We start from the raw sequence: 23,561 nt of genomic DNA on the forward strand, positions 1-23,561 counted from the left end.
TCACCCCCCCTCCCCCCCCGCTTGCTCAGCCGGTGTACCTGCACGGCTCGCTGGGTAGGGAGGCGGCCACGGGCCGGGGAACCACCTTCGCCATCCGGGAGCTACTCAAGGTGGGGTTATGTGGGGGGGCGGGGGTGGGAGAGGGGTGGGGGGGCGTTGCGAGGGGAAGTGCACGTGGTGCGTGTATGTGTGCATCAACCACTATATGGGGAGGGAGGAAACGCCAACGTCCCCAACTACCACCCCGACCAGGACCCCGGCTCTTTTTAGCTTTCCAAACATGTTTTCCTAACGAACCCCAACCGACTTCCAACGACCTCCGTCAGGCTCTCCACATGGGCAAACTGGCTGACCAGAAGTACGTCATCCAGGTAACTGGCCGTGGGGGGGGGGTTGAGGTCTGCTGCGCATGATTTTCATCCTCCCCTTTCATCCTTTCCCGCACATTCGGTCAGTTCTACTTATGGTACACTCTTGCCCTGGCAGCACCTTCACTCGTTCACGTGGTTCGTCTTTCCTTCCCATTCTTTCCCTCACCCTTCTAAATGCTCGGCTTTGGACATTGGCACTTGTTTATTTCCTTGACTTCATTGATTATATCCACCCCGCCCTCTCTCCCTCTCCCTTTGCATCCCCCCCCCTTCTCTTTCCTTGCGCCGCCTGGCCAGGTGGGTCCCGGCGGTTACGAGCTTAGTCGTTTGTTATTTCGCGCTGCGTCGGGGTAGGGGCTAGCTGGGGGGGGGGGTGAGCTGGGGGGGGGCCTGGGAGGAACACTTGCATGCATGTCAGCAAGCAACGCAGCAAAAAACGTCAGGAAAGATCTAGTCCACTACTTTCGCCGCCACGTCGGCCCGGTATCCTCCGTCTTCTTTGCCGCCTCTAGATCTCTCTCACAACACCGCTACGGTTTCCATTCGTTTTCTGTTTTTGTATAGGCTTACCTTTCATCTCGGCAGCTAGGTGGTTGGTATCTGTTTTTCGCCTTTTGCCTTCTTTGGACTTTGGACTTGCCAGCTAGTAAAAATTCGTCCCGCAACCCAAATGGCCACGTCACGCCAAAATTACTACTCAAGTCATCACTGGTCAGTAAATATTCCTGATGCAACATGGGTCTTCTCCTGGACGGTCCGTCTATTTCTGGTATCCATGCCCCACTCGCCAGTGGAGCCCCCCTCTTTCCCCCTCACTACCCTCCTCTTTCCACCCCTCTTCCCCCCCTCTTTCCACCCCCCTCTTTCCCCCCTCTACCCCCCCCCCACCCCGCTGGTCCCCAGGGTTTCGGCAACGTGGGCTCGTGGGCCGCCCAGCTGCTGTGGGAGTCGGGGGGCAAGGTGGTGGCGGTCAGTGACGTGGCAGGAGCAGTCGCCAACGAAAACGTGAGTGGGCGTGCTTGCGTCTCCGCCTACAGACGTGTACATGTGTATACATCATGTACATACATGTATATAGAAATATGTATAATATAATCCCATATATGCATAAACGTACAATGCAATTATTATACATTTACATGCGGGTGGTCGGGCGGGAGATACGACCGAGACGAAGCGGGAATTAGGGGGGAGGGGGATAAACAGTTGGCTTGGCAGTTGCCACGCAGGAGGAGGAGGAGGAGGGGCTGTTTCCCCCCCGCACTCTATGTCGTACCGCCCCTACCCCGGGTTGACCCAAGCAAACGCCCATGAATACACACACACACACACCTGCCAAGTGTGCATGTCCGCAACTGTGTTTTCCCCCCCCCCCGGCCCCCTCCAACAACCCCTGTCAGGGTCTGGATATTGGGGAGCTCCGCAAGCATATGGCTGCCGGCAAGACGTTGGCCTCCTTCCCCGGGGGAGTTGCGTTGCCTAAAGAGGACATCCTGGCACAGCCCTGCGACGTGCTGATTCCGGCAGCCATAGGGGGGGTCATAGGGCCAGAAATGGCGGCCAGGTTGCAGTGCAAGGTGCGAGGGACATACCGAGGGACATATGTACAGACACACAGTGGGGGTTTTGGGGGCGCTAGGGGGTTAAGAGCAATACACATGAACCCTTTTCGCTTGAGGCGGGGTGGGTGGTTATCGGTTAGTTGGGAGCTAGGGTGCTCTAGCCTGGCTGGGCTGGGAGGGCAGGGGAAGGTGAGGGGGTCAAAGACAGCAATCTTGTACCGGGTGTACGGCACGTGGAACCGAGAACCGCACTCTCTTAGCGGATGTGGGTATGGATACGGCCAATGTCTTGGGCGGGGGGAGATGCATCTGGACGCAACCTAGCTCTTTATATGTTTGATTTCGGTTTAAGGACGTGTCCGCCTCCTCCCCCCGCGCCTTTCCGAGGCATCTTGTCCTGCCCTGCCCTCCTCCCCACATCCCCCTCCTCACCCTTCCCACTTCCCGCTCGTCGGCAGTTGACCCGTCGCCGCTTTCGTGATGATGTCATTCCCACACCTGCCCCCTCTCCTTCCTCTTCTGGTTTCTCGCCTTCTTTCCAACGGCAGGTGGTGGTTGAGGCCGCCAACGGTCCAACCACCCCGGAGGGAGATCTGGTGCTCCGAGACCGGGGTATCACCGTATTGCCGGGTATGTTGGGGCTGGAGGGGGGCGCGGCAAAGGGAAGCAGGGTGGTATGATGGCGGGTCCTCAGTGCGGCATGTCCGTGTGTGAGGACTACATCGTACCACGTCATGGGTTGTTCAAATTCATCGGCGCAGTCTCCTGCCTGACCCAGGTGCTGGCTTCCCCTTCATTATTTTACCTCCACTTTTCCGCCGTTCTCCATCCATCCATCCATCCATCCATCCACGCGCCTCTGTGCATCATGTCAACCACGTGCGTTCTCCCCCCCACATACACGTACCTCGTCTGTATAGCTTTAGGATTCTCATGCCGATATGTTCAACTCTTGCACACACTCATACACACACACCCTTCTCCTTCCGTCCCGGCCCCAACCCGTACTCTCCCACTCATTCGCACACACTGGCATTGCAGACATCTACACCAACGGCGGCGGAGTGACGGTGTCCTTTTTCGAGTGGGTCCAGAACCTGCAGAACTTCAAATGGGAAGAGGAAGATGTCAACAGGTAAGAGGCACGCGAAGAAAAACATATTATTGTACGCCCTTGGTTGTACGACTGCTTAGGTGTGTACGGATTTCTGCGCACTGTTGAAACGCGCATGCAACAAGACCGTAACAAGGGTAAATGTGACCCGTAGAATGCGTGCCGGTGAGCACCCCTCTCATGTCCAGCACGCAGGGCACATAAGCCCCGTGGAAAATGGCTGGTCGGCGAACACAATGTGTAATAGCCCTTTTGCCCGGTCCTGACGTGCTCGAATGTTCTCATTGCCGACGCTAGTTAACGACGCTGAGCGGCGTGTATGGCATGTACGGCATGTACAGGAAGCTGGACCGCAAGATGACGGACGCGTTCGCTGCACTCTGGGGTGTTCACAAGGAGATGGGTGTGCCGCTGCGTACGGCAGCCTTCGTGGTGGCGCTGCAGCGGGTGACCCGAGCCGAGGTGCACCGGGGCTTTGACTGAGTCCGTGGATTGGTTGAGTCTGGACCACTCCGGGTGATATGGAGTGGGCGGCGGGGTGGGTGGGTGGGTGTAAGTAGACAAGGAATGTGGCGCTGTCTGGACGCGGTGAGAGCGCATGGCTGTGATGGGTGAGCGAGTGGGGGACCAGCCGGAAGGGTAACAGCCGGGAGGCTGCAAGGCGCACTCCTCTAAGCCCAGTCTAGACCAGATCAGCTGTCATCACCCGGTAGAGTATTAGGACATCAACATCAACAACAGCAACAGCAGCAGCAGAAAGAACATTAGCGGGTAAGCTGCGGCGGCAGCAACGGCGGTAACAGCAGCAGCGGGAGCTGTACGACACTTCCTGCCTGGCCAGCGATGTCCTATGGTGTGGTTCTGGCGGTCCTTGTCGGAGTCTCTTTTGCGTCCTCTTTATTACGATCTTGCAGGACGGCGGTAACGGCAGCGGCTGCAGCTGTGATCTCAGCTTACATTCTTCCTCCCAGTTGTTGGTGAAGAAAGTCTTGAGAGTTGTCGGTGGGAAGGTTTTTCGTAGGTGCTGGTGGTTGGTGGTTAGGCAGTTGCACACATGTAATTGAACTCGTTCGGGCAAACACGCGCGCGCAGCAAGGCGCTCCCTTGATCTGCACAAGGAGGTTGGCAACGCGCAGCAAGCAATACAAGAGGGGATGGTGTGAGGGTGTGAAGGTAGTGCATTGGTGGGTGGAGGGGGTCCGAATGGAGGTGGTTGGCAGGCGGTGACGGAGGACGACGGCCTGCTGTTTGCCATTCATTCGCCCTTGATTAGCTGGCTGCATTCGCATAAAGACCAGATATTTTTTCTCTTTAATAACTATGATATTCAGTTGCAACGGGGGTGTCCGTTGCGCTGTGCCTTGAGAGTCGGTTGGTTCGTTAGTGGAGCTGCTGGTCCATTTGACCACCATTGGTGAACGCAGTCACATGATGTTCATTCCTTTGGTTGGTGGGTCAGTAGGCTGGCAGTAGGTGGACTGCGTCGCGTTTCCTATTTGGGCTGCTGAAGGGTTTCAACGTTCGAGTCCCCTCCGGGGGGTCACGTTTCACGCAAGGAGTGTGAGAGGATACACGAGGTGGGGGGGACTTAATGTGTGTGGCAGTGCCACAATCGCGGCTTGGGGGACACTTTTTCCGAGCCAGCCTGTCTGTGTGGACGTCCTTTCATTACTAAACGGATTCAAACACGTGTTATCCTTAAAACTTGTCCGTATCTTCTGCTATCAGCGATTTTTTGTATACGTGTAATGGAATTTCTTCGAAAAAGATCTGAAAGGTTACTTTTCAGAATGCCCGATGCCCGGAGGAAGCAGGCGGTTACCGATCGAATAAGGGGGTATGCAGCGACCGGGATATCCCAATGCGATCCATTCAGATTACAGACTGTGGACCAGACGCTCAGGTGGGCCTGCCTTGAAAGCCAGATGACATTGCTACGACTGTTGTATGTCGAGCCGCAAATATCAGTGTTATGACCGTTTCTTGTAACCCCCCGTTGTATTCACGTGGAAGCCCCCACACCAGCTCCCCACCAACCTACATGTGAACTGTGATGAGGTATGAGTTATTAAAATGTCACCAAACCACAAACGGGATTTGGTAGGTTGCGGCCGTCCACGTCACGTAAGCACTGCACCAAAGCATGATGAACCGAACTGCCCAAATAATATGCACGTTCTGCATATCCCCACCAAAACCCAGATAGGTGACGCACGTTTAAACAGGCATTGCAAAATACACTGCAAACAAGAATGCAGCAACAAGAATGCAACACTGGCAGGCAAGCAGCTCCAAAGCCCTCGTTATCTCTCTCGCTATTCGGGGCTCATATGGTTTGTACAGTTTTGCATGTCCGCGAACACCATCTTCCCATGCATCCATCCGCCTCACACCAAAACCCCCACTTGTATATGCATATGGTGCACAAGGATTGTCGAAGGAGCACCATCGACAGGTCAGCAACAACCGGTCAAGCGACCCAAAAGCGATTCGCCAAGAAACAGTGCATCATCATGTAGAGCCACACATGCAGCCCTGCGCTGCTTCATGCATTCCGTCTGCTTTTCTGCTGCTCACGAACCCACAGCACACGCAAGCATAAATCGATGAATAAAGAAAGACGAAAGGGGACACACACTTCCCCCGCGTCTCTTTCCCTCCCTCTCATATTCACCGCTACTTAGTAAGCTTGGGCTCGCGCCGTTTCCCCCGTTGCGTGAGAACGGATAGGAGTTGACATGCAACACATACGTACGAACATAAGTGCGTACACAAGGAGACGAGCAAGCATACACTTCCTTCCTTGCTTTTTGACGCAGTGATTGTGTGTGGCCCACCCACCCATGTGTCATGTCAACCCACGCAACTGAAAATGCGTACAGCCGCTGCAGCATAGCACGGCACGCAGTCTCTGTACCCCTTCCCCCTACCACTACTGAAACCCGCCAGTCCATTTCCTGGCACGCGAAGTACCATTCGCCAGGCTGCTGCTCTCAACATGACTTCAAATACACATGCACCAGGTAGGAACAAGGGCGGGCTCCGGAAGGGCTCCGGACGAAAAGCTCCCCGCCACTGCCCAGTCACAACTACAGTCCAAGACCAAGGCCATCTTCCACGACCCATTCACCTGCGCCTACTCCTGCTGCTGTGTTGTTGCTCCTGCGGCGCCTGCTCCTGCTGCTGCGCTTGCCGCTGCAGGTGTTAACGCGAATACGCCCAAATCACGTCTACATCTACAGTACTTACTCAGCAAGCAAATACACGAAGCCAGCCAGCCTCTTAACACTAGTTCGGCTAGCATGCCTGCGTGCCTATGAATCACCATCGCTGCTCATTCCACACGCGACAAAGCAAAGGGGCGGACACACTGGTTCATTGGCTACGCGTGACTGTTGCTACACAGCGCGGCAGCAAATCCAGGCAACAAGTACCGACCCCTCTCAACCCGCGACAAGCTAAACAAACGGACACACACGCGTGTATGCGTATGGCGTCACCTACATTCCTCACCCCACCTCGTGCAGACATACACATATGCATTTATGTGTACGTGCGTCCATACATACGCACACATAACCAATCTGGCTCCTTTTATAATAGCACCTGCACGTGCGCGCCATACCTGCTCGCTGCTGTACTTACTGCTGTACGCCCGCCGGCAGGTAGGTCGTACGTGCACAGACTCAGCACCCAGCAAAGTAATCCACCAAGCAATAACCAGCCCAGCAACTAACCAACCAACGAAGCAGCTGCCGCAATGGATGGTAAAAAATCAAACCACCATTCCCATACAATCATCATCACCATCACCAAGCATCATCCATGTAATACGTACGACTGTCCGTCCGTCCATCCAGCTCTCTGTGTATTCCAGCGCGTTTGTCAATCCTCCGCAAAGAAATATACATGACACCAGCAGCTCACCAATACGTAATACCGCGGAACACAACAATCCAACCAACCACGCGCTACCTGCTGAAGCTGCTAGACCTGCCCGCAGGAAGCAGCCCACCCCTACTCTCATTCCCACCGCCACCGAAGCCCGGTGTCAAGCCGCTCAGCAAGCGAACATTGTTGTCAACACGCCACACGCCGACTCCGTAACTGGATTCAGGACGCGGCGCTGGGGTTACTATTGCTCCGGGGTTACTATTGCTACTCGCTTGACCTCCACCGCCAGTACTGGTAGTGGTAACAGTGATACCTGTCGCAGTAGCAGCAGCAGCAGCAGCTCCCGAGCTTGCGCCCAGCAACCGGCCGCCGCCGCTGCCACTGGCGGCGGCTGCCGCCCCAAAAAAAGCAGTCCCACCGTGGCGCGAGCCACTGCCGCCTCCTATCGTCAGGTAGGCGTTGCCGCCGTGTCTGGAACCGCTTTTGTTTGTAGCAGCCGCAGCAGCCATGGCGCCGCAGGAGTCATACAGGAGCCCCGCAACAGCTGAGAAAGCCGCGTTGCCGTTGCGAAGGGATGTGTCCATATTGGAGGAGAGGCCGCCGGTCCGCGAGGCTGCCGTGAGAATCTCATCGTCGTCGTCATCATCCAGCACCTGGCACATACATCATGAAAATGAATTAGAAATTTGCCTGAATAATACTCGTGAATTATCTAGTACGACTTCTGCGATACTTCATTATTGCCCTTCCGTATTGCACTCTTGCGCTACGTACCGGTATACCTCTCTTCTGGCAGTACGTACATTTACGCCTTTGGCTTGCCGGAACGAGTAGAAAATAAACGCAGGGCCCTAAGCATTGGCACACGCTCGTAATAGATCCACACATTCACGCACCTCGCTGTCCCCTTCCTCGTTCAGGTCGGGCAGGGGGCCCAGGTTGGGCGCTAGAGCGCTCACGCCGCCCCCGGCCGCGGAGAGGTAGGTCAGGAAACCGGGTTCCTCGAGCTCCAAAGGCTCGGGAGCCGTTTCCAACGTCTGCTGGTAACGGGCAGAGAATGGCGGACAGCGGCAGCGGCCATTGACGAAAGAACACACAGGTTTGCATGTGCATGTGCGTATATGCGTGTGCGCATGCACGTGGCTGTTGCTGCGTGGGTGCGCGACACCGCGTTGTATATCAACCCAAGCATGCATGCAACTAATGCACATGTGGGTGCGTGTGTGGTGGTGCAGCCACGCGACCATAGATATGGTCAAAAGATGTGAGAAGCGCGTGCGTGTACTTCGAGTCTTTGTGTTCCATGTACCGCGTGTAATGCGTTTGCTTCGCGTACTTCGTGTCCGTTTACATCACAACAAAGGAAAGCATTCACCACCCTTTTGTATGATTACTGCTGGCCGCCGGTGACTTCCCTCTGACAATCCGTACGGCCAGTGCATCCAACGCTTTTGTGCACTCCGTACATACATACGGCCGTGCCACCACTCTCGACTCAGGCCCATTGCCACCCGCGACAGGTGGCGAACTGTAGGTGTTCGCCAACAGACAGTGCACCACTGTACATAAAGTCAGGCGCTCAGCTAGGTCCTACGTATATTTCTCCACTACCCTACTTATCCACACACGCTCCTCAGGTACCGTGGTACACTACTCGTGCGCCCGCCCGCCCGCCCGCTTCCCGTCACATGGTACCCAACTACTGCTTCCTCACCTCGGCCGACTTGATCCAAGGGTGCTCCAGCATCTCCGAAACCTTGAGCCGCTCTAACCGCTTTCGTGCAAGTGCCCGATTGACGAAGTCCTTTGCGGGCTCGGACAACATCTTGGGCAACCGGAGCTCCCCTGCTCAAAACCAGACAGCCACCGTGGCAAGCCAAGCCGCCAAGCATCGCAATGGCCACCAGCGTTACCCCATGCGAGCAGCGGCGAAGGGGGTCGCGCTGCTTACTACGCAACGTATGTGCGGTGGTCGCGGCGGAACAAGGCATGGTTTGGCAAGCGAGCTAGCAAGCAGACAGCGGGTCAGCGCCACGCACCCGTCTGTTGACACACACATACACACACACACGCACGCACACACAAACACACGACCTGTGAGGATGAAGTTGGTGGTGTCCTCCTCAGTGAAGCCCTTGAAGGGCGGCTGCCCCACCAACATCTCGTAGGTCACCGCTCCCAGGGCCCAGGCATCAGCCTGCGCGGCCACGGTTGTGGGTGGCAGGAGGGGGCAGTGCTTCACCCGCGGCCACTAACTAGCCTGCTGGCAGCCCCAATTACCTTCCCCGGTGTTTCAGGGCAGCCCCATCCGTCTCATCACCCATGTGTGCCGACTTGTGCGAAATCAGTGAACCCTCTTTCGGGTTCGGCACCTTCAACCACCACCCCCCCAATCACCAGCATCCAGTGGAATCTGCCCCCGCGGATCAACGGCGGGAACACAGCTCCACTCCCGGTCGGCTCGCAGGTCGCTCAGAGGTCCATCACCGTCCATCGGCATGGGGGTGCATGCACCCTCTTATTGCGGTCGAGTATCCTAATCCTGTCCTATTTCAGGCAAGTTCATCAGGCAACCTTCCAGGAACGCTATGCCGCACCGTAGCACATCGCTATGCCTGAAGCCCTACGAAAGTCTTATCCATCGGCCTATATACCTAGCTACGATACGTCCATCCGTACATACACACATACACACACACACACCTCGGGGCCGTACCCCGGCGCTGACGGGTTGTCCTTGTTCTCCTCGGGGGAACGCTTCAGCGGACACGACAGCACCTCGGGCGCCATGTAGTCGAGTGCTGCATCACCGTAACCGTAACCGTGTGATAAGGGAAATATGAAAAGGCCGGAATGGTTTGTTTATATACATTATAAGTAGTGGGAGCTGTAGACGGACGACGGTCAGTCTTGTCAACCAAGACGTGAACGTAAAACCCAACATAAATACCAAGTGCTGGGCGGAATCAACATTCGGTTGTTGTACCTACCAACCGCGAACGTCCCTAAATGCTCTGCGAAAAGCCTCAGGGGCGTATTGCCAGGGGCATGAATGCCCGGCGAAAAGCAGGTATAGTCGGCGGCAGTGAACCTCAAAACACATAAAAAGCGAGGATGTGGTTTAGCGTACGCGCATACTCAAGAAATACGCACCTTGATAACACACGCATACGTTAGTAGCAGTGAATAAAATGAAGGCGCCTCCACCCCCCCCTCCGGTAATACCAAGGCAATCACACCTCCAAGCAAGTAGTCCCGATGGACAGCCAAACGTGCTGTTTGTTAACTTAGGGTCCTTACGTTCCTCCGTCAATCCGTCATTTCGGCAGTGCGTGGTGACGTGGAACGTGCTAATTCAGTATCTGTAGATACCTAACACCACTCGTACTGTGGATGAATAAGCAGAGAACCTACGTACTACGTAGTACGTAGGCTGCCTACCTACATACCTACACAGGTAGCTATTTGAAAATACTGAACAGGGCGCATCCGTGTTCGTTAACTCACTTCCTGCGTTGCTGTTTGGTCGCTCCTCGCGCGTGTCGATGGCCAAGCCCAGGTCCGCCAGCTTCGGAGTTCTGTCCGCCGTGAACAGCACGTTCTCCGGTTTGATGTCTCTAAGTGAGGGGGATGGGAAAAGAAGGTGTTTGTGTGCACCGATTGCAGTGTCGGTTGGGGGGTTTCGGGATGGGCGAACAAATAAGCGGGATGAGTGGAAGTACGGATGGGGGTGCATGGACGGATGTATGCGACGACTGCGTAGAAGGGCGCTGATACGTACAGCGACGGGAATGATGAATGGTTGTCATGGTTGACATGCCCATGCTGGCTACACGGGCGCTGGAAGTTTGCTTGCCTGCATGAGTGGAATATACTTCGAAAACGCCGACAAGCAACCGAGGAGCATATCCGGCAACCTAGCCCACCTGTGCAGTATACCCCTGCTGTGCATGTGATGCACTGCAGACAGCAGCGGAACAGCCACCAGCTTCAAGAAGGCGGACTGCCCCCACGTGTGCATGCATTCGGATGGAGGGAAGGCGGCAGCAGCGGTGTCGATGAAGAAGGGAGAAAGGAGAGCAAGCATTGTGGATTGTCACATCTTTCAACAGCCACCAGCCGCTTCCGGAGGTTTCGGCGTCCACATAACCCGCCGGGAACTCCATGCTATCATATCGGCGGCCCACAAGACACACACGTACATACATACGTATATCAAGAGCCATAGGCACAGCTTGAACGCAAAAAGGGGCGAATGAAACGTACCTCAGGAATTTTACCCCCGTATTTAAACAATAGCCCGAGCAGGTCACCACCGTCTGCAAACTCTTCAATAATAAACACGTTATCGCCTTCCTGCATAAGTAAACAATCAAACAAACAGTCAAGCAAGCAGTCAGTCAAGTAAGCACTAGCCCAGCTAACCTACCAGCAATTTGGACGGGCGCCAATAACGCATATGGTACGGAATGAGGATAGGCGACCGCACAACACAGAGAAACGGCAGGCAGGTAGCACAACTGCCTTTTTGTGCGGGATCGGCTCAAATCCCAAGCAGCAAAAAAGCACATAGAAATATTTGCACAAGTATAATAATGCGTACATACGGAGGTACAGGTGCAGGTACAAATGCAGGTACAGGTACGCACCATAAAGGCTGCATAGAATGCGATGATGTTCACGTGGTCGAGCATCGCGTGCAGCTTGATCTCCCGGAACAGGTGCAGCCGCTGCAGCTCCGGCAGCTGCGACACGCGGTACACCTTCACCGCCACAATCATGTCACTCGCCTGGCACTGCGCCTGCGCATGTATAGGAGGCATAAATATGTAAATGTTGCATGTGTGCACACATGCATATTAGTCACGTACATACGTTTTGCGTCGTGCAATGCGCGCGGGTGTGCGTGTGCCGGTTCGAAACGAGGTGCAGGACGCATTCATCTGGCTGTTGGCTGCTTCTGCTGTTCTCCGTCCCCTTCGACCATGCCAAGACGCACAGGCCAGCTTGTCCCGAGAGCTGCTGTACGACAGATGTATGAAAGCAGTTGCCACGGAGGAGCGCACATGCATGCCCACTCTCCGAGGCAGCCAGGCAGGCCTCTGGGAATGGGTGGTGTCTGCTACATATCTGATCCGTTGGGGGCCCACCCTACCATCCGCCGCGACACTCCGCAGGAGGCAGGGAGGCGCAGTCTGGGGTGTCCGTCCAGAGGGATGAATAAGGTGCAGACGATACGGTGCCACATGGCACGACACAACAAAGCGGGATACGGCATGATGCTCCTGATACGACATGATACGGCACAGCTAAGAATATCCATGCTTATCGAGCGTTACGGAAAAGGCTGGTGGGCGGCCAGTGAAAACCGCCATGCCACCACCCACTGTCCCTGAGCCAGCCAAATCTGAACTGTGCTGGATGTTAGGTCGAGTGCCGCAGTGAGGCACATAACAGCCAATTGCGGCAGAGCAAGCATGTGCGTGGGGGTGGGGATGGGTGTGGGAATTCGCATGGGCCCTCATCTCGGCACTTGATTGTTTGTGGGCGCTTAGCCGCCGCACCAACCCAACCTAAAACCTGTGGGGGCTGTGGGCAGTACAGGGTCTGCATGTGTATCGCTGTGGAGGGTTGGGCATCCGGCAGTGCATCCGGTAGCATATCCAGCGCAAGCCTGCCCTCTCTATTACCTGTCCAGCAAAACCCATGTGTACCTTGAAGACAGTTGACGAATGACCCTTGTGTATTTGGTCCAGGACAAGATAATCATCAGATGTCCACCGGGGTCGCCGCATGGCCTCTGGCAAAGCTGATGACACGCAGAGGAGCACATCGTTGCTTTCTGCCCCGGAGCAGTTGGTGCTTGGCGCTTGCGGCCGGGGAGTGGTTCCGCTTCGAGAAGATGGAGGCGCCAAGCTGCTTCCGGCCATGACCGACGCGTGCGTTGGGGTGATGGCCTCCAGATAGTTGTTCGTACCCACATCTTTGATGAAGGAGTAATGTTCAATACCCAAGCATGCCTTGACGGACACCGTATTTCGTGTTGGAAGCACGAATCCCGTCGAGGACGCTGTTGGAGCAGGATCGGCGCCAGTATTGTGTGGTACTGAGTTCTCTTGGGTTGTAACACATTTGTCAGTTTGGACCTTGAAGCAACACGCGAAACAGTGCATTCTGTGGGCACTCCTACATCGATGCTGTGGGTCGCCAACGGTTCAGATTGCCGCACTTTAAGGATAAAGTATCATGTGAACATAACCAGCTCATAATAAAGGAGTAAATTGCTCTGTCTTCAACAACATAGCGAGGGAAGTGGCAGTTAAGCCCACGCTGTTAACAACCTAATCTAGCCTTTTCAACTTTACTTTAAATCTTTATCGGTGCAACATATGTATACTTAGGTTTAGGGTTTGTTTCTGGCTTCATGCTTCTCCGTACGGCAACACACAATTTTTGGCGAAGCAGTCAACCAAGGTTGCCCAAAAACTTAATTAGTCACTACCTGTTAGGTTATGTTTCTATTACACAAGATGGAGAGTTGTCTGTCTACATCCTAACGCGTCAAGTGCGTGCAAGCACACCGCACAGTCCAGACTTGATCAACGTGTCGTGGAAAATCAGGGTGGAATTTTCTATCTCGTCGAATCCTAAACATAACATTTGGCTTCGCTCGACATTCTTTGCTTGAAATCTGCTATGTTTTGAGCTTTATCTTAAACAGCGACCAGGAGTATGTAAGGGATTGGATACCTTTTAATTTAAGGTGAGTTCAAGGGACAATCTTGCTTGGCAAAGCCAAAGTGCAGAGGGGACTTGGCTTTGCCTCGACTTGTGACTTGAGACTTGGGAACCAGGCTCGTGTACATTTGCACAGCATACAACCATTTCAGCTTCTCATGTTGACCCTCACCTTGCTTGACCTGCTTTGTTGTGAAACGGTTTTGTATCCATCAGACTGTTGAATTTGACGGGTTTCGGCCTAGTTTTAGAGCCTGGGTTTGTCACTTAATGAATGATCTTCCTTACAGATGTCTGTAGTTTCCTCTATGATGAGCCTGCCCGGCAGCCGGAGCATGCTTACGACTCTGGTGTGTGAAGGGGGCCCTGACTGCAGTCACGACGCGGTGTGATGGCACTTTGCAGACACGCTCCCCCTCATTACCTATTTGTAGCAGCTTCAGTGCATCTCTGTCCTTGTATCATGCACCTACACCCAACCTCCTTCCCTGCAGATAGCAACTGGAGCTTGACAACACAGCACTGCGGCGTGCTGTGGCGTCCTCGCCAGCAGTGAACTCCAGCACCACCGCAGCCATCACAACAGGGATACTCATTATGGTCCACTGCTGACACGTGGCCCGTGGCACATGTCACAGCAAACCAACCAGTCGGTCTCAGTGGGAGGGCATAGCCGCATACCAAGCCTATCGGTCAACAACCGTAGCAGCCTATCGAACAGCCGGCTTCCTTCGCCTCCAGTCTCCCCAGGCATCAGCTCTCCTTGTACACCGAATCTTTCTCTCAATCTTGGCGGCGGCGGCGGCGGCAGCAGCCTTGTCCCACCATGGGCCTCTGCGGACTTCTCCAATCAGGCTCAGGAAAGGCAACTGGGCTCTGCTGGCAGCAGTGGAAGGGCCATTCTTTCCGCACTACCGGCAGCGCTAGCGTCTCCCAGCGGGACCTACGGCCGCAGGCACTCTGCAACGGCGGCCATACCCCGCTCCGATTCTGTACGAAATTCCACCTCAAGCCTCTGCCGGGTTCCCTTGTCACCCGGCGGCGGCGCGGCAAGCACTGGCGGCATTGGTGGTGCCAGCGGCGGGGTCCCCAACAACCCGCCATGGATGAGCGGTGCAACGACACCCCAGGAGGTAGCGCCACCGTCTTCACCGTCGCCGTCCCAAGCTTGGATGGGAACGTGTGGGTCGGACTCGCCAAATATTAACCAGACGGCTGGGGCCAGCAGCAGCAGCCGCAGCAGCATCCAAGTGGCGGTCCGCGTTCGACCCCTATCGTGAGTTCCGCGTCCCTACCACATAGCTTGGGGATGAAGGAGGAGCCCTCGGTGTCCAGAAATTTATCCTTTTGGCATGGCCGAGGGAATACTTTGTGGTGATGCTTGGGTCGGGCCTACCGAAATGCAGTGCTTGCTCTTCCCTGCATGTGTGTGTTGACAATCCGTATGTCCGGTAATCGCTACGTATTCGTTGTAATTGCCTGTTAAAGTTCCCGTCCCTAACACACTGGACAGCGACAAGGAGAGGCAGCGTGGCGACAAAGCGGCCTGGGGGGCGGATCGAGACGGCAACATTGGCATGCTGGACGCTGCGACGGGCGCGTTCGCGCCCAAGCATAGGTGGGTCGGGCGTGTGGCTGGCGTAATCATGCCTAAGCACATGCGGGTCAGGCGGTAGGTTATCAATGCACTAGGCCAACGTCGCCCCGACCACTATGCTTAATATGGGGGAATTATGTTTCGGAGCTCAGAACTGGCTGGGCAAAGCGTCGTAGCGGTCCTTCTCAGCGGCTGTGGGATTGGCGGCAGATCCTTATACGCATCTGGTGGCTCATGCTCTCGTATCCGGTATGCCGCCATGAACCGCGCCCTTGATGTACTCCGCTCTGTCTGTCGGCCTGCCAGCCGGCCGGCCGGCCAGCCTTGATGGACCCCTTTCCTGACTAGCTGCCTGCCTGCCTGCTGGCCTTCCTCCCCCGATTACCAGGTTTGACACAGTCTTTGGTCCGGAGACCAATAACAGCACTGTAGCCGGGAAGGTGGCGTTGCCCCTGGTAGCACCTGCTCTGCGCGGAGTGAACGGAACCATCTTTGCTTATGGGGTTACCAGCAGTGGCAAGACACACACTATGTTGGGCACGGACTCGGTGAGGCTAGCACTCCGGATATGCGGGATGGAACGCGGGGCGTTAGGAGAACCAGCAGCCGCAGAAAGGAGAGGCGCTTTCAGGGTTGCGGTCGGGACCGCAATCTGTCATTAGGCGCTTGAAGGATAGAACCACCCGGGTCGGTTGGGCCCCGATGAAGAAAGCAAGGATGAGAGTGGGGCCGGGCGGAGAAGCGTATGGTAGCCGTATGTGTATTGGTGTAAAAAGTGTGTGCTGCTCTGCTTAGCTTTTGCTGCGACGATCAGCGCAACCTTGTTGCACTCATATATACACCCTGAGTGCCGTACTGGTAAGCTAAAAATTCGATATTTCCACTGCTCACTTTTGTACGAAAGATAACTGCACGCCGTAGCACCCGCAAGCGCGATCCTGTGCAGCGCTGCCACGGGCTGTGCCCGCACAGACCAACACCGCATAAATATAAAAACGGCGCAAGCGAACTCGTAGTACCTAGCGTTTGTGATAGCCTCGCAACCTTGTATCCCTATGCCACGTATTTGTTTGGCTTGGTCGCAGGATCCCGGTGTTGTACCCAGAGTGGTGCGGGAGCTGTTTTCTCAGATTGCTGCTGCTAGGGCATCAGGGGCAGGGACAGGGACGTCACCTGGGCCCCCTCGGGACTACACTGTACGGCTGTCCATTATGGAGATTTACAACGAGGTGAGAACAACACCAAGAGCGGCTCGTGCTCTTGCCGTATATCGCCGTGGAGGAAGCAGCAGTGGAAACCTGCATGTCGCACCCCGCGGTCATTGTTGCGGCTATGGCTCATCCATGCTTGGGCAATTGCCACAAGCGGGTGGATGTGCATCGCTACCTTCCAAAAAGGGGCTAGGGAAAGTGGGCGACCCGCGCGTTTGCATCTAGCGTTGGGCTCATGTAATTGAGCCGATTACCTACTCTCCCACCCCCTTTGGAAACTATTCCCACGTCGTTACCACCTCCCTCTTTGCAGGTGCTGAACGACTTGCTGGATCCTACTCGTACGAACCTCAAGGTAAGGAAACCCTTACCTGGCTCGCGGAACCCCGCCCAACCCCAGTTGCCCCAGTTGCCCCCGGGGACCTACACTGCTCACTGATATCAACTGGATGGCTTGCTCATCACGGGTCACGTGGTGTCCCCTTGCGTGTGTGCGTGCGAAACGACGTATAATGCAGGCTTCCCATGCTTAAGAAGGAGTATGCTCACACAAACCGTAATAAATGATCTCGTTCAGTTGTCATTAGCATTGGCTTCATTTCCTGTTCAACGTTGCTATCTTGTTTTTCGCCCTATCCCTGGCCCTGGCCCTGGGGCGTGTATCCATAACGCCGTAGCACCACCTTGTTGTGTGAAATGTGAACCAGACGATTAATTACCTTTCTGTCGCCTCATCATTGTGTTCAGGTTCGGGAGGACTCTCGCAGCGGACTGGTATTGGTGGATGGCCTCTTGGAGCAAGTGGTGACGACAGCGGAGCAGGTGAGCGGTTGGGAGCTGGGAGCTGTTGCCTGGTTGGTGCCGTCCGGTCAGGTTCTCGGTGTATTAAGTTGTGCAAAACTAATTACAAACAATGACTTAAAGCCATGGAGCAAGTGAATGGCGGACTGTGGGCTGCGACTTTCCCCGTGGTCGCCTAGGGTTTTAGCGTGCAGTCACGTAGGGGCCATTTTCTTTGCAGCGCCAACTCCAGGAATAATGGATGGCCTCTCTGCGGCCTGTGCATGGCTCGTTTGGTTCAGCATTAGCGGACCCTTCACTTCACAGCCCGGTCTGGGAATGTCTATTTGGGCCGCGGGTCCCTTTTCCATCCCGAATCCTGATTCTTCTGTTCCCTGGGAACCACGCGTGTGATTCGCGCGCGGCGCAGGCGTTGGATCTTATTGCACGGGGCGATCACAACCGTAAGGTCAGCGCCACAGCTTTCAACGAAGACTCGAGTCGCTCCCACACCATTACACGCATTATTGTAGAATCGACACCCCTGGCGACGGGAGGAGGGGTTGGCAACGACGGGGCGTCGGTGTCGGCGTCCATTGATCGACCCGTGGGGCGGCGGATGACCGCCTGTCTCAGCCTCATCGACCTGGCTGGCTCCGAGTCCGCGCGTGCGGTCGTGAGCAAGGGGCAGCGAATGGAGGGCTCGTTCATAAACCGCTCCCTTTTGACGCTCGGGACGGTTATACACAAGCTCGCAGCGGGTGCCGCAGGTCACGTGCCTTTTCGGGATTCCAAGCTCACACGCCTGCTGCAGGTACGCGTCATTGTCTTGTGTTTAATGGCCTGAGCCGCCGCCAGGCACTGGCGAGGATGGTACACGAGTAGCTTTACTGAAACAAGTAGTGTGCTTGTGTATGTCTGTGAATCAATTCCCTGGCTTGTGCGTGTGCTGCGTCTGTTATGGGCCAAAACCGTGTCGTGAAATGGGCGATTGCTTGCCTTGTGCGTGTTGTAAGAATGCGTTCGTGTGTTGGGGTTTCAGTTGCATACGGGGGTTTGTGTAATTAGCGAGGTGGCAGTGTGTCTTGCGGCTGGACCGGCTGCTGCTTAGCTGGACGATTTGACGGCTGCGCCGGTTGCGTCGAGTCCCTGTCAGGTCTCATTGGCCCGTTCATATTGGAACTTTGTATCTTGCTTTTCCACTTAATATGGTTTTCATGTTGCACCTCTTTCCTCCCCTAATCACGTAACCCTCGCGTGTGTTTTCCCGGGAAAACGCACACGATTGCCTCTTGAGATCTCTCTTTACGCGATAATACGCAACATAGATGGTCCAGATCGCTACCAGATGTATAAGACGTGCAGTGGTTGTTCTGCAGACACAATGGAGTGCGGGTGTAGATGAGTCGGGCCTCTACTGACACCACTTACTACGATGTATATCTATTGACATGATGTATTGTCATACCCACGCTCCTCTCCGCCTGCTTCGTCAACCTTTGTCGCAGCCGAGTCTCTCTGGTCCTGGAGCGCGTGTGGCAGTGGTGTGCAATATCACTCCCGCTGCTGCTCAGTCTGATGAAACCGCCAACACCCTCAAGTTTGCCGCGAGGGCGAAACTCATCCAGGTGTGCAGCTGGTGTGGGGCAGCGGGCCACCGAGGCGAATTACCGTCAGGGGCATTGGAAGGGAAACTGGCACAGTGGTGCAGCGGATGTAGGAGGACACAGTTGAGCTGTAGGAGGGAGTGCGGGAGATAAGGGGTGGTGTTTTGGAGGCGACAGCGGATGAGGGGGATGGGTATCGCTTGAAGGGTCTTATCGCGACCGGCCGGAGTGACGACTGTACACCTCTCCCACGTAAGCCCATGAATTCTGCTGTTAAACTGTTATGCAATTTATGAGTTATATGTTTTGGTTCTCGGTTTCTATGAAGTACTTCCTGCTCTTTATCGCCACACGATATGATGGTCGCTACGGGACGTTATAAGGTCTGTGTGTGGCGGCTCCTCCGTCCCCCGGCAGGTGACAGCCCGCACGAATGAGATCCTGGATGAGCGCACGCTCTTGAGGCGCTACCAGAAGGAAGTGGCAGACCTCAAACGCCAGCTTACCGAGGCGAGGCGCTTACTGGCGGCCGCAGGCATTACGGGCCCCTCCGCCACCACCGTCGGTGTTGAGCCTTCGTCAAATTCAACCGGAGGCCCCTCGTCCGTTTACGGCACGGGTGGTGGTAGTGGTAACGGGGGCGGTGGCAGTGGTGGCGGCGTCGATTTCGCGAGCCTTGTCGCGGCGGCGACGGCGGAAGAGGCGGCAGCTGCGGAGCTTCAGGCGGAGCGAGATGCGCGGCGTGAAGTGGAGATTGAATGTACCATGCTAAAAATTAAGCTGGCAAGGGTTCAGGTGAGGGGTGATGCGTTTTTCCGCCGGACCTATGTTTTGTGTTGTCCCGCGCATGTCCCAAGTGGTGGTAACGCCTCGTGGTTTTCCTCCGTGGAAATTGTCTTCCCATGAATCCCACTTCTCTCTTCCCTAATCCCCACCATAAACAGGCCTTTTTAGAAGAGTATGGGGTCGATGTCGACAACCTTCTCCTCGCCGCCACCGCTACCACTAGTACAGAAGAGCCGCTGGTAGAGGCTGCTGCTGCCGCGTCCACTCCTGGCCCTGCCTCTGTCCCTGTGACTCCAACTGACCCGAGCCGACGAAAATCCTTTCCAGCACCGCCATCCCTGCTGTCGGGCGAGACGGCGGGAGCACAGAGCCCCTTGTCCCGGAAGCCGCGCCCATTTGCCCTCTCCGAGCAACCTAGCCCTTCGCCACCGTCGCAACGCCCTCCATCTGCACCGGCATCGGGCGGCCCTTCCTCTCGGTCACTGTTTCGCCACGCCGCCAGTGCTTCCTATCTCGACGGAAATGTCGACTACGGCACGGGCCCTGGGGGTCTCAACAGCATCGCCGGTGGCGAGTATTCACCCTGCGGTTCACAGCGGCGAGGTATTCCCCCTCTTGGTGCTGGTGCTGGTGCGGCTGCTGCCATTTTAGGGAGGAGGGCCCCTGCTGCGTCCACAACTCTGACTACGGACACGTCGTTGGCTTCGGCGACCACACCGGAAGAGGAGGCGGAGCTGCGAGCTCAGGTGGCAGCAGCTCTGGGTGCGGCGGCAGCTGCTGCGGCTGCTGCTACCGGTGCCGGTGCAGGCCGTGTTGGAGGTGTCGGCGACGGCATCTGCTGCCCTGGCAGCGGCGGCAGTGTGTCTGGAACCCTGTCGGGAAGCGACGTGGACGATGACCTGAACGAAGGCAAGAGGGCATCGGGAGACTTGCAAGCACTCCTCCACCACGGGTGGCTTTAACAAGGATCAGGGCAACTTGTGCCGGTTTCACTTTTACGCACCTGTCCATCTCCTCATCTCCATCTCTTCATCACCAAACACTTATAGCCACCATTGTTTCACTTCTCCTCCCTCTTTTGCTTCTCCTCAACATCTCACGCAGGTATCATGGCGCAAATTCGGGACATGATTTCTGAGGCGCGTCTATCTAGCCCGTCGCCGCCGTCATTGGCTTCCCAGCCCATCCGCACCCCCGGCGGCGGCGAAGGCGGCTCCAGCACCCCCGGCGAAGCCGTCCCCCATCATCGCCATGCTGTCCTGGCACCGCCTGCTCCTCCGGCTAGCGGCCGCCTTTCACCTTTAGGCGAAGAAGACATGATGCTGGCGTCAGCTCCAGCCACGGGCCGGGCTTCCAGCGGCTCTCACCAACTCGTATCTGGCGGCGGTGGCGGGGTCGGCGGCGCAGTTGGTTGCGGGGGCCCAGGGTCGGTAATCTCGTCTCACCACCGTCGGTCTGTCACTCTCAGCACCGCCAGCAGCAGCTACGGCGCCGGTATGGACTTGGACATGGAGCTGGAGCTGCAGGTGCTGAATGCGGATCGGGAGGTCTTGCACGACCAGCTGGTGGCTTCGGAGGCGGCCAATGAGCGGCTGACGGCGCAGGTACCGGGGTGGTCGAATGCGTGGTTCGATCGGCGCATCACGGCCGCCCGATGCGTCTGCGAACTGCCGGCGGGCTCTTTACACCGTAGGCTGTAGCGCTTGTGCCTACTACCTACCTTGTTATCGTCCCCAACCCACCCGTCTCTTTACCCTCGCAGGTTACGGATCTGCGGCGGCAGTTGGCCACTTACGAGCAGCTCACACGCCACGCGTCGAGCGAGCTAGCAGAGATACGTCGGCTGAAGGACGCCTTCCAATCGCGTCTGCAGCGGGAGAACGACGCACTCCGCATGCAGCTCATGCAGCTAGGTGTAGTGCCGGCTGCTTTGCCGGCTGATTCCCAAGCGCAGCCCCCCACATCGTCCATCTCTTCCTCTTCTCCGCAGCTACCGCGCGTACCAGGTGGAGGGGGGGTAATGGCCCCAAGGAGCACCGGTACTGCGGAGGTCCCTTCTCGATCATCACTGCCGCCTCAGGCACCGCAACCGCTCCAAGCACCCAGCCAGGCACATTTGAGCTATCACGGCGTGCAGAGCCTGGAGGCATTTGGGTCGCCGGCGGCGGAATCGCCCTGGTCCCTGGGGATGCGACCTACTACAGCTTTGAGTACCTCGGGACTTGCGATGACGGCGGACGTTTCATCTTCGGAGGGCTTGGTGCGCCGCCCTCTCGCCCGTGGGGGAGGCGTTTAGCAGGATTCTCCTCGCACTCGAACGGCAGCAGCGTCGACGGCGGCGGCGGCAGCGGCAGCGGTGAGTGCATTAGCTCGACAGGCCAAGTCTATGAGAGATGTTTCGCTGGAGGTTCGGCTCTATGGCTTGGGGCGCGTCGGCGCCCAGCGTATCGCGACGTAAGGGGAGGTTCATGTTGGGAGGTCAGAAATTGCAGGAAGCGGTTGAACAGTACTGCACTTAAATGGTGGCAAGAATGCTCAATTTGCTTTGCAGGTCAGATAAGTAGGATGGAGTGATGATGTGTTATTGAGTCGGTAGGAGTAGAGCTGTAGAGCTGTTAGTGGTCGTCCTTCAAGGGTCGCGTTGTTTGTTTATGGAGCATCCTTGCTTACGAAGTCGCCGTGCAGGGGCTGCAGCGATGGAAGTGGCGGAGGAGAATTGCTGTGGCTCCTTGCTTGGTGGGAGGATGGTGCATTTGAAATGGGATTTTGACTGGTTGATAGGCTGACCTGTGCTGCGCTCCCTTCCTCGCGTGATAATGGTGCTGTTACTATTTTTGTTGTTGGCTACCGCTGGGGGAAGAGTGGAGCAGGACGCGGCTTCGAATGCCCATCACGTCATCAGTAGGGGTGCGTAGCCAAGGAGTGACCGCTGCAATATGTGAATGACACGCAACGCATGGTCCATATTACAGTGATGATTTCTCTGGAGGCTTTGTATGACCGCCAGCTGCATACATAGGGTGCGATGGGTGCGATGGACGTTGTCAAAAACTTTAACGGTGCCACGCAAGCATACACGCGTTTTGGAGATGGGTAGGCAACCGGAGCAGGCAACCAAAATCGCCGCTTTGAGGATGGGACTGTAGATTCGTGGGTGGTGATGTGCTGCAGTGGGTGACCATCATAGCCGGTAACCTCTTTCTTTCTAGATCTTCTTCACATTTACCATTTTATTCTTTAGTGAAACACTTGCCTTGTGCGTGGGGTTTCGCCCGACATGTAGCACTTTACACTTTACTCTCGAGAGCATTTTCTGCTCAATTGAATGCACGCGGGAAATGCACGGGAATGCACGCGACCTGGTCGCTGCTATCTGCTTTTTCTATACTTTTGTGAACAGGTCTGTCCAGAAAGGTTTTCCTCACGGGACGCTAGGCTAGGGTACCGCGGCGCTCTCGGCTTTTTCCTAATGGATTTTGCTGTCATGCTTGTTTGGGGAGCAATATTTTCTCGCCGGGAGCATCCCGCATCGCATCCCTTCTCCTCCCCTTTCCCTTCTCATGGCCAGGCCAAGCAAACTTCCTAACCCCTCATCTGCTAACGACCATCTTAGTCATCTCGAAAATTTGGCCTAAAATCATCGCGGGTTACTTTGCTTGGGATAGCATAGCACCCTTCAATAGGTTTCGGTCGTAATGCTGGTCGCGGGGAAAATTTGTTTGTATGCAGCTTTGTGACTTCCTATGCTGTGAGAGTTATGTACACTGTATGCATGACCGGCGCTCGAGCGCGCATACGTGTCAGAGTGGACATCGCTGACGTCGAAACGTGTGTGCGTGTCTGTGAATGTGAATTTGCGACCCGTTTACCACCCGTGGAGCACTACGTATTGTATTGTTGC

The 23,561-nt window shown here is 55.9% G+C and overlaps 4 protein-coding genes across 4 annotated transcripts in view; 3 read left to right on the plus strand and 1 right to left on the minus strand.

Moving 5' to 3' along the window:
• VOLCADRAFT_63307 (uncharacterized protein) overlaps positions 1 to 3,530 on the plus strand; it is a gene marked incomplete at both ends in the record, with an annotated part of 7,562 nt that extends 4,032 nt beyond the window's left edge. The window contains 7 exons of the mRNA XM_002953106.1: positions 30 to 110; positions 327 to 371; positions 1,275 to 1,394; positions 1,772 to 1,948; positions 2,482 to 2,563; positions 2,975 to 3,068; positions 3,389 to 3,530. Coding sequence (XP_002953152.1) covers positions 30 to 110; positions 327 to 371; positions 1,275 to 1,394; positions 1,772 to 1,948; positions 2,482 to 2,563; positions 2,975 to 3,068; positions 3,389 to 3,530 — 741 coding nt within the window. The remainder of the gene's footprint in view (positions 1 to 29; positions 111 to 326; positions 372 to 1,274; positions 1,395 to 1,771; positions 1,949 to 2,481; positions 2,564 to 2,974; positions 3,069 to 3,388) is intronic.
• A 1,307-nt stretch (positions 3,531 to 4,837) lies between these two features.
• On the plus strand, positions 4,838 to 6,367 carry VOLCADRAFT_93936 (uncharacterized protein; the record flags this gene model as incomplete). Its single annotated transcript, XM_002953107.1, has 3 exons — positions 4,838 to 4,950; positions 5,997 to 6,070; positions 6,249 to 6,367. The coding sequence occupies 3 exons, from the start codon at positions 4,838 to 4,840 to the stop codon at positions 6,365 to 6,367; spliced, it is 306 nt and encodes a 101-aa protein (XP_002953153.1).
• Positions 6,368 to 7,182: 815 nt separating this feature from the next.
• VOLCADRAFT_93937 (uncharacterized protein) lies at positions 7,183 to 13,114 on the minus strand (the record flags this gene model as incomplete). Its single annotated transcript, XM_002953176.1, has 11 exons — positions 7,183 to 7,232; positions 7,360 to 7,594; positions 7,838 to 7,978; positions 8,656 to 8,786; positions 9,021 to 9,138; positions 9,645 to 9,742; positions 10,449 to 10,558; positions 10,868 to 10,944; positions 11,208 to 11,297; positions 11,591 to 11,743; positions 12,656 to 13,114. The coding sequence occupies 11 exons, from the start codon at positions 13,112 to 13,114 to the stop codon at positions 7,183 to 7,185; spliced, it is 1,662 nt and encodes a 553-aa protein (XP_002953222.1).
• Positions 13,115 to 15,665: 2,551 nt separating this feature from the next.
• Positions 15,666 to 18,895, plus strand: VOLCADRAFT_31832 (CENPE type kinesin-like protein; the record flags this gene model as incomplete). The annotated part of the gene is made up of 7 exons (XM_002953108.1): positions 15,666 to 15,824; positions 16,362 to 16,505; positions 16,801 to 16,842; positions 17,235 to 17,309; positions 17,698 to 17,846; positions 17,904 to 18,081; positions 18,776 to 18,895. Coding segments are annotated over 7 exons (867 nt in total), but the record flags the coding sequence as incomplete, so codon positions are not given.
• Positions 18,896 to 23,561: the final 4,666 nt, after the last annotated feature.

This window comes from Volvox carteri (genome assembly GCF_000143455.1).
Source record: "Volvox carteri f. nagariensis unplaced genomic scaffold VOLCAscaffold_34, whole genome shotgun sequence".
In the NCBI taxonomy this organism is placed as follows: Eukaryota; Viridiplantae; Chlorophyta; class Chlorophyceae; order Chlamydomonadales; family Volvocaceae; genus Volvox; species Volvox carteri.